Source organism: Grammomys surdaster, unplaced genomic scaffold (assembly GCF_004785775.1).
Source record: "Grammomys surdaster isolate TR1022 unplaced genomic scaffold, NIH_TR_1.0 121518, whole genome shotgun sequence".
Classification (NCBI taxonomy): domain Eukaryota; kingdom Metazoa; phylum Chordata; class Mammalia; order Rodentia; family Muridae; genus Grammomys; species Grammomys surdaster.
The window spans coordinates 22,887-32,644 of NW_021617313.1; the positions used below are offsets into that span (position 1 = coordinate 22,887).

Consider the following 9,758-nt stretch of genomic DNA (forward strand, 5'->3'; position numbering starts at 1 on the left):
TCAAAGAAAGTCCTGCAATGATCTTTTAAAGCCATCAATAGGAAAACAATGGTATCCTGTGTATTTTATTAAGGTGGGGTGCATACCTGCCTCAGTGCATGTGTGGAGGTTGGAGGACAACTTTTGGGAGTTGGTTCTCTCCTTCCACTTAGTTGAGAGAAGTCTCCCTTGTTGCTGCTATTGCTCTGCATATTCAGGATAGCTGGCCTGTGAGCTTCAGGCAATTCTATCATTGTTTCCATCGTGCAGTGCAGACATTACAGGTGCAAGCCACTACAGCAGGTGTTTGTGGGTCCTGGGGATAGCGCTCGGGTTGTCAGGCTTGCATAGCCAGTGCTCTTACCTACCACCCCAAACTATGAAAATAAGATAACAGCAAGACAGGGGCTGCCTGCAAACAGAACCCGCTCTTCTAGGCCTTCCTCCCCAGTCTGCATTACAGGAACTTGCTATTGAGTAAAACCTCATTTCACTGAAAGCCTGGTGGTGTGATTCCACACAAAGGAGAGCTTTCTAGAAGGCTGCCACTATCTTAGCTTCTACACCACCTTCATAGGTGTTGGTCTGTGGGTAGCAGCTGGAGTGGCTGATGGTCGCACTGGGCACCTCTCTTCTCTGCTTCTGGGCTTGCGATTTTAAGTTCCTTTCTTAGTAGTTTTGTTCTGTATGGCTTCGTGATGACAACAGTTGAGTCAGAGGAATTGTCTGAAGTTAAGGAATCATCACAAAGGCAGGAGCAGCAGATGAGTGCATCAGGGGCTGTCAGCATCCTTAGGGTACTTAGGAAGGTACTTCCTCCATATGGAACTCTCTATTGCACGTATCTGGTACTTACTATAAGCAGGATGCTATGGCTCTTATTCTAGGGCAACCCACACAGTCTTATTTTATTTGTAGGGGAAGTAAATTTTAATGCAGATTTGTCAACCAAAAAATACAGAAACAACTGGGAGAAGCATTTTGAAACCCTTCTTCTACGTGAACTGAAGGTAAGCTGTGACAGTTGCTTAGCACTTCTGTCTAGGATAGGAGTAGGGGTCTCCCATTCGTCTGCTGAGTAATCTTTATCCTTCATCCCTGGGGAGGAACTGTAGGATACTCCCCTGAGCCTCAGGTTTCACTGCCCTCAGCCTACAGCTTGCTTGTCGTCACTCTGGAGAGCTGGATGTGAGCGTATGAAGCAGATATACTGCCCTACAGAGAGACCCACTAGGATACACAGTAGTCAGAGATGAAATACTCTTCTGCCAGAGAAGAACACTGCTGAGAGGAACAAAGCATTCCGGAAATAAAGTGGGGAAATGGAAGGAAAGCAGTGAGTGTGGCATCTTAGACCTGTATTCCCTGTATTCAGGGAGGCCAAACCCTACAAGGAAGTGTTAAGTTATAACAGAAGGCAGCAGTGGGACAGTCAAGGTTGGAGAGTAGCCACAGCCTGTGTGCAGCAATGTCTCAATTCTAGAATTCTGTTTCGTTCTCTTCATCCAGCATCTTGACGAAACCTTGCCGGCTGTAAATGCTCTCATCAGCCAAGATGAGCGTATCAGTTCCAACCCTGTGACCAAAATCATATACAGGGACCCAGCTACCTTCCTGCCCCGCTTGTCCCAAAAAAGTATAGTTCATTGCTCGAAGATCTGGAGCTGCAGGAAGAAGATCACAGTGGAGTACCTGCAGCATATTGTGGAACAGAAAAATGGCAAAGAAACTCTGCCTGTCCTCTGGCACTTTCTCCAGAAGGTACAAGTGACCTCACAAAGAACCAGGGAGTCCTGAACCTGTGCTCAGAACAGTGACTCCTGGGGCCAAAGTTCTGAGCAGCTGCCAGTGCTGCAGCTCTAAGAGAATATTGGTAGGAGGAAACTCAAGGAAGCCTCTGCAGTCTCAGGCCCCCTGAAGTGTAGTCACAGGTAAAATAACACATGGATTGGTCAGTAGTCATCTGAAGAGAACTGAGGGCCAGGAGGCCAGCTGGCCACTCAGCAACAACCAAAAGGGTACAGGTCATCTGCAGTGTCTGCAGTGATGGTAAACATTATTCAAAATGTGAAAACTTCAAACTTTAAACCATCTAGGCACAGACTGAAGCTGGGAATGTGAGCCGGAAGTAGGTTGGGAAGCTCTGAGATGCAGCAATCCTGTCAGACTCAGTTTCTCAGTTTCTCTTATCCACTGGAGCCCTGGTCACAGTGATCTTTCTTGTTACCCTGTGCACCAGTGTTGGGTGTTCACAAAGTAACTCCCTTATGTCAGTGCTGGGACTTCTCTCAGGGCGGTTTTCTTTGGCTGAGGAAGCTTGGCTCTGAGGCTTTGGAACAATAACCACTGATGTCTATTTGCTTCCAACAGCTTCTCAAACACTCAGTCAGTCACACAAGCACAAAAGATCACTTCTTTATCTTTACCTTTAACAATTACACACATTAATGGGGTTCATTGTGACATTTCTTACACATGCACACAGACTAAGACAATGAAGCCCAACCTTCCTTTCTACCTGTTCCCTCCATCTGTCACTCAACAGATAAGCTGATAAACTGTTACAATGATCAAATCACCATCTTTCTGTCCACATGGCACACACTGAGGCAGTCACTGGAAAACAATAGAGTAGAACAGTGGTTACTATCCCACCTCTAAGTCAACTTCTTTAGCTCAACATATGAGTATGCTGTACTTATCTTCCTGTATGTGACTTATTTCACTTATTAAAGTGACCTCTTGGGGGTGATAACTCAGTGGTTAAGAGCACTAGCTGCTCTTCGAGAGGTCCTGAGTTCAATTCCCAGCACCTAGATGGTGGCTCACAACCTATGATGTGACCTGATGCCCTCTGCTGGCATGCAGACAAGCATGCACAGAACACTTCTATACACAGGATAAATAAATATTTCTAATAGATAAGTAACTTCTGACCCAACGACAGCCATTTTCCTTCGTACCCCAGGAGTTTGTTCATCCGAAGCTCAGTGATTGTCTTCCTTTGTGATATACACCACACTCATTCTGCCCAGTCATCTGCTGATGGGCATCTAGATTGAAACTCTTAGCTGTTGTCACTGAAGTCACAGAAAGCATGGGCATGCACATGTGTCTTTGGTCTACTGAACTTCTTTCCTTTGAATGTATAACTAGAAGAAAGGCTAGACTGTTTGGTAATTAACATTTAATTTTTTGGGGACCCTCCCTACTCTGCCATAATAGCTGTTCTAACTTATACTCAACTAGCAATGTTTTTCCTTTTTCTCCACATCCTGTCCAGCATTTGACACTGGCTGTTTTTTTCACTGGCCTTCTGCCTGGGGTGAGATAGTATTTCAGTATGTCACTGATTGCTCTTTCACTGATAGCTAATGATACTGACCATTTCTTTATATACTTGTTGGTCATCTGTATTTCTTGAGAAGTATCTATTCAGTTCATTTGTCTACTGTTAATGTGATTGCATTAAGTTTTTGAGTTTTTTGTTTTGTTTTGGTTTGGTTTGGTTTGGTTTTGGTTTTTCAAGACAGGGTTTCTCTGTGTAGCCCTGGCTGTCCTGGAACTCACTCTGTAGACCAGGCTTGCCTCGAACTCAGAAATTCACCTGCCTCTGCCTCCCAAGTGCTGGGATAAAAGGCATGCGCCACCACCACCTGTCAGGTTTTGAGTTTTTTACATACTCTGGACAGGAGCCTTTTTGGGCAAGTAGCAAGTCTTCACTTCTATTCTGTAATTCTCTTTTGCCCCTGTTGACTTTGTTGAACAGAAGGTTTTCAGTCATTTGTCACCTCACTTGTCACTCGGTGCTTTTGGATTCCTGTCCAGAAGTGACTCTTCACTCTAGCACATTTCCCGTTTTCTTCTGGCACTTTTGGGTCTTATGTTTAGGCATTAGATCCATCCTGGGTTGATTTCTGTACTGGATGAGATAGGATTTAATCCTCAAGACAGCTCTCCCCATTGGATTTTGGCACATAGGTTTGGCTCTGGGTGTCAGGGCAGAGTGTAGAACAGTGTAAGACTGTAAGCCATTTGTGGGTACTTAGAGAAAGAATGAGGTAGCCGTTTACCTGTTTCTAGAGTCTATGGTACATCACCATATAAAATGAAACACTGAGCAGATTAAATCAGCAGTATCAATCCCACAAGCACCCACAAAACATACATGCCAGCTAGCATTTCTTAGGTAAATAGAGGCATCATTATAAACCATCTTCCTCTCTGCAGGAAGCAGAACTAAGGCTGGTGAAATTCTTGCCTGAGATCTTGGCCCTGCAAAGAGACCTAGTCAAACAGTTCCAGAACGTCTCGAATGTTGAATACAGCTCCATCAGAGGCTTTATTCACAGTCACCATTCAGGTACGACTCTACTCAAGCTGTAAAAAGAAGTCATGACCATTTGTGTTTAACAGATAAAGGGATGAGGGCTCAATTGCAGGTCACTGAGCCCTAAGTGTTCAGAACAAGATGAAGAGACCCTAATTGCAGCTAACAAACTGCAGCAGGAAAGCACAGGGCTGCTGTGGGTCAGAACTTGGCTGTATTGTTGTCACGGTTCTTCTGAAATGCTTTGCTCAACAGATGGGCTGAGAAAGCTGTTACATGATCGAATCACCATCTTTCTGTCCACGTGGAATGCACTGAGGCGGTCTCTGGAGACCAATGGTAAGTGTCCTCTTCCCTCCAGCAGTGTAACAACAGGATGTGCTGTGCACACACTGCTCTGAAGCTCAGTGTTGCCCGTCACACTCAGCACCATGCACGCTCTCTAGGTGTCTTCAGATGGAGGCTGTCTTAGTTAGGATGACTATTACTGTCATGAAACATCATAGCCAAAAGCAAGCTGGGGAGGAACAGGTTTATGTAGCTTATTTCCTCCTGCACACCGCTATCATCAAAGGAGGCCAGGACAGGAACTCAAACAAAGTGGGAACCGGAAGGCAGGAGCTGATGCAGAGGCCATGAGGATGGAGGAGAGGGAGGTTACTGCTTCCTAGCTTGTTCCCCATGGCCTGTTCTTATAGAGCCAGGACTACCAGCACAGGGAATACCCCACCCACAATGGCTTGTCCCTCCCCTATAAGTCACTAATTCAGAAAACGCCCCATAGGCTTGCCTACAGCCAGCTCTTATGAAGGTATTTTCTTACTTGAGGCTGCCTCTTCTTTGATGACTGTAGCTTGTATCAAGCTGACATAAGACCAGCCAGCACAGAGGGTCTGGGAGAAGTATGCTGGCCTAAGAGCCTTTGTCTTCTTGAATCCAAAAACTGGGTTTCAAGAAAGAGTTGGGATCGTTGAACACTTGTCAGCATTGAACACTTGTCCGGTTAAAGACAAGACCTTAAACAGACTCCCTCCACTGTATCAGACAGGACAAGCATATCTGTATGTGTCTTCCCCTCACCTTGATGCAGGGGCTAAGACTGCATGGTGCAGCTTACCTGTCTGCTAAGGAATGATCTTGTCATTTCCAGGTGAGATCAAGCTACCAAAAGATTACTGCCGTTCTGACTTGGATCTGGATGCTGACTTTGAGGTCATCCTCCCACGGCGACGGGGCCTAGGCCTCTGTGGAACTGCTTTAGTCAGCTACTTGATTAGCCTACACAATCAAATGGTCTACACGGTGCAAAAGTTCTCCAATGAAGACAACAGGTGGGTGTACAAGCCAACAGAGCATGGTGTTTGCCCATCCCTAGGCTCCCGAGCCTCTGCCATCTTCTGCTCTTTCCATGGCAGAGCCTCTCTTGGCCATTCTCTCCAGAGTGGCCCATAGACATGCAGCGTTCCCCTGTTCAGACCACACAAGCTGAAACAGGAATGTCCCTATGTGTCTGCTCTCCACACCCAGCACGTGTCTTGTCCCTCAGCTATTCTGTAGATGCCTCTGAGGTTGCTGACCTGCATGTCATCAGTTATGAGGTGGAGCGAGACCTGACTCCACTGATCCTCTCCAACTGCCAGTACCAAGTGCAGCAAGGTGGGGAAACCTCACAAGAGTTTGATCTAGAGAAGATCCAGTGGCAGATCAGCAGCCGCTTCCTGCAGGGCAAGCCCAGGCTGACCCTCAAGGTAAGCTGAGTCTGGCACTAGCTAATGTGCTTGGTTATGTCAAAAGTAAGTACCGTTCAGGTGTTCTGGGAGACACCAGAGTACACTGCACCACCCACAGTCTCATCTGTGTCATCTACTTCCCACTCAAAAGCATGCATGGCCACAATTCCATCAGCCTCTTAGCTGTGGTTGTCTCAAGCGCTTTGGTACCACCTTCTGCACCTCAGTCCCCCAGAGACATTCTCCCATCTCTAGGGGACTTAGCATTTGGTTTTTCTGCCATTATTAATGGCACCACCAAGGAACTCTGCCATTGTTGCCCTGTTCCTCAGTACTCTATGCCCAGAGACCGGTGTGTCCTCTCTGTGTCCTCACCTTTACCTGCCATGGCATACCTGTCATTTCGGCCATCTGACACAGTGCTCCCTGGGCCCTCTATGTTGGCCACCCTTCATGGCATCCCACTGCCTCCCTTCTCTTGACACAGAGGCCTGTGGCTCCAGCTCAGCTTTCCAGTTACCTTGACTCAGTTGTCTGCCCTCACACGTAGGATTTCTGCCACCTAGTGAACACATTTGCAGAGCCACATTCTGTTCTTTCATCTGGACTGCTGGGGATCCTTCCAGTCCAGTCAAATACATTGCATGTAGGTTTATTTATTTCCACAGACATCCAGAAGTTTATCATATAGCTTATAGCTATGCTGTGACTTGGAGCCCAGGGCTATTTCTGATTAACTTTGACAGCCCTGCTGTCCCGTAAAGTGACTGCTCCTCCTGGGGCCCCTCGCACACATAGTGTGCTGCAATATTCTATACAACAGAATCTTTGAAGCCATTGAAGCAAGGCTTTATCGTTGTGTCACTGTTTCCAAAAATGGCGTCTTCAGCATAGACATCCTGGGGTAACACTGTGGGCTTTACCAGCAATGCCTTGAGTAGCTGGGTGCTGCTAATGAGTCACTGAGGAAAGATGTGTTTGCCATCTAGTGAAAATACCCACTGTGGATTTCATCTCTAAAACTTTCTCTCTCACTTTAGGGAATACCCACCCTGGTATACAGACGGGACTGGAACTATGAGCATCTCTTCATGGACATCAAGAACAAAATGGCCCAGGTGCTCTTGATAGCCGTTGTCTCCTGCTGGGTGGCTCTAGCTACTAAAGACAGCTCCAGCTGCATTACACCTATTGTGAGCACTATCGTCTCAGTGTCTTTGTAAGACCCCTGAGACTCCTGTGAGCCCAGTGCTTTCCACAAAACAAAGCAGGCTAGCAGATCACCAAAGTTTTTATCTGAGTCTAAACACAGTGATATCCTGCAGGGCTGGTTTCTTGGTAATATATCACAGTTGTGTGTGCTGAGGCTAAACAGCCAAAGAACTTAATGTGTCCTTGCTCTTTCCTAGCAATTCTGATTGGAAGCTGAATGGCTGTCTCTCCTCATAGTGTTGTTCTGAGGTTCTATGAGTTTGTGTCTGGAGTGCTGCCTGCACTTAGTGTGTACCACGCATCAGGCTAGTGCTTTCTGGAGAGCCTGTCCCAGCTGTAGCTTCAGCAGTGACAAAGCTAACCTCTTCTCAGTTGGTGAGAAACAAGCTTGACCATAACCCCAACCTTACATTTTGTTCCCCAGGACCCGCTCCCTAACTCAGCCATCAATGCCATCAGTAGACAGCTACAGTCCTATAGTGATGCCTGTGAAGCCCTGTCTATCATAGAAGTCACTCTGGGTTTCCTGAGCACAGCTGGTGGGGATCCTGGCATGGACTTGAATGTGTATATCCAAGAAGTCCTACAGATGTGTGATCAGACTGCTCAAGTCTTAAAGGTAAGCACTAGTGCCAAGCCTGGTGGTATACCAGTACTCCCAGTACTCAGGAGGAAGAGGCAGGGAAATTGCAACTCCCAGGCCAGCCTGGGATACACAGTGAGTTCCTGTGTAGGATTCTGAGTAAGACCATGTCTCAAAAGAGGGAGGGAAGTCCTGTTGGAATTGTTGCATGGGAAATCAGCATGACCCTTGCCAAAAGCTCCTGCTTGCTTTCTAACTAATTCCACCATGCATCAATGTAGAACTCCCCTAAGTGGAAGAATAAAGAACATTCCTCTCACAATCGGTCTGCCCTGTACGCAGTATACTTGCATCAGTAGACTGACACACGCTCCATGATGTCATCTAGGCAGGGCCCACCCACCATCTGTGAGCACTGCAGATCTGTACAATGTGTGACATCATGAGGAGACAGGCACAGGTCAGTTGAACTTGTAGATAAGTGTCTCATGACAAGGGAAATAGAATGAGCTCAAGACAGAAATGGGGGAATGTGCCTGTGATGTGACACTTAGATTCTGTAATGCACATGGGTGACTCTGTTCCTCTTTCAGGCCTTAAATAGATGTCAGCTGAGACACATCACTGCCCTCTGGCAGTTCCTATCTGCACATAAGTCAGAACAGCGGCTGCGACTGAAGAAAGTGAGTCTCACCTCTGCTGTCCACTGTGGAGGCGGCAGCAGCACTCTACCCAGGTCTTAATGTATCACTTGTCCATCCTTCATTTCAGGAGCTGTTTCAGGACATTGATGTGAAATACAAAAAGGACCTCAGTCCACAGCACGCAAGACTCCTCAGCACATTCCTGAATGAGGCAGGCCTAGACACCTTCCTCCTGGAGCTCCATGAGATGATTGTGCTCAAACTCAGGGGACCCCAGGCTGAGAGCAGCTTCAACCCCAATTGGAGGTATGGCCTTGAACAGCTGCTGGCAACCCCAACTGCAGCTATGTCTTGTTGCTGGTGGCTTCCCCTAGACTTGAAGATAGTCCTGCTTGTCCAAGACCCTTTTTCTGTTAACTTTCCATGCCTTTGGTACTTTGTAGATTTAATTTGCTTTGGTTTTCAGTTTTTCAAGGCAGAATTTCTCTGAAGCTCTGGCAGTCCTGGAACTCACTCTGTAGATCAGGCTAGCCTCAAACCCAGAGATCTGCCTCTGCCCCTCTGCCCCTCTGCCCCTTTGTCCCTCTGCCCCTCTGCCCCTCTGCCTTTCTGCCTTTCTGTCCATCTGCCCCTCTGCCCCTCTGCCTCTCTGCCTCTGCCTTTCTGGCTCACTGGCTCTCTGCCTCTCTTCCTCTGCCAGGATTAAAGGTGTGCATCACCATAGCAGGCTTCTTTGGTGTAGTTTTCTATTTGATTTTACTCCTTTATGATTAAAAGAAAAAAAGTCAGTGGTTAGGGAAATGGCCCATTTGGTAAGAGTTGGTGTTATACAAGTGTTGGGACTTGTGTTTAGATCCAAGCAACCCACATTAAAACCTGAGTGTGGCTCCATATGCCTGTAACCTCAGCACTGGGTATATGGTGGGGACATCAGGCAGATACTGGGAAATCACTGGCCAGCTGACAAAAACAAAAGCATGTTCGAGGGTCCAGTAAGAACCTGTCTCAAAAAAATAAGATGCAAGGCACTGGAGCAAGACATAAAACAACACCCTTAGGCCTCTGGACACACATGGGCAACACACATGGGCAAAGATGTGCACATATGTAACATACCACACACAAAAAGGCAAGCAATCAGGAAGGAAGACTGAGGATGTAGCTCACTGGTAGAGTGTATGCCTTGCACTCTCAGTTTCTCTGTATCATCCCTCAGTTCTGCATGAATGGGGCATGGTGACACATACCTATAACCCCAGCACTAGGAGTTTAGGACTCAG

At 47.0% G+C, this 9,758-nt stretch overlaps 1 protein-coding gene across 1 annotated transcript in view; it reads left to right on the plus strand.

Annotated features, from left to right (window-relative positions):
* LOC114636051 (E3 ubiquitin-protein ligase RNF213-like) overlaps window positions 1-9,035 on the plus strand; it is a 31,412-nt gene extending 22,377 nt beyond the window's left edge. Inside the window, exons 22-31 of the mRNA XM_028784358.1 lie at window positions 898-989; window positions 1,489-1,740; window positions 4,210-4,342; window positions 4,565-4,648; window positions 5,460-5,640; window positions 5,856-6,057; window positions 7,080-7,157; window positions 7,676-7,870; window positions 8,428-8,517; window positions 8,606-9,035. Of these exons, the coding sequence (XP_028640191.1) occupies window positions 898-989; window positions 1,489-1,740; window positions 4,210-4,342; window positions 4,565-4,648; window positions 5,460-5,640; window positions 5,856-6,057; window positions 7,080-7,157; window positions 7,676-7,870; window positions 8,428-8,517; window positions 8,606-8,968 (1,670 nt within the window). The 3' untranslated portion in view covers window positions 8,969-9,035. The remainder of the gene's footprint in view (window positions 1-897; window positions 990-1,488; window positions 1,741-4,209; window positions 4,343-4,564; window positions 4,649-5,459; window positions 5,641-5,855; window positions 6,058-7,079; window positions 7,158-7,675; window positions 7,871-8,427; window positions 8,518-8,605) is intronic.
* Window positions 9,036-9,758: the final 723 nt, after the last annotated feature.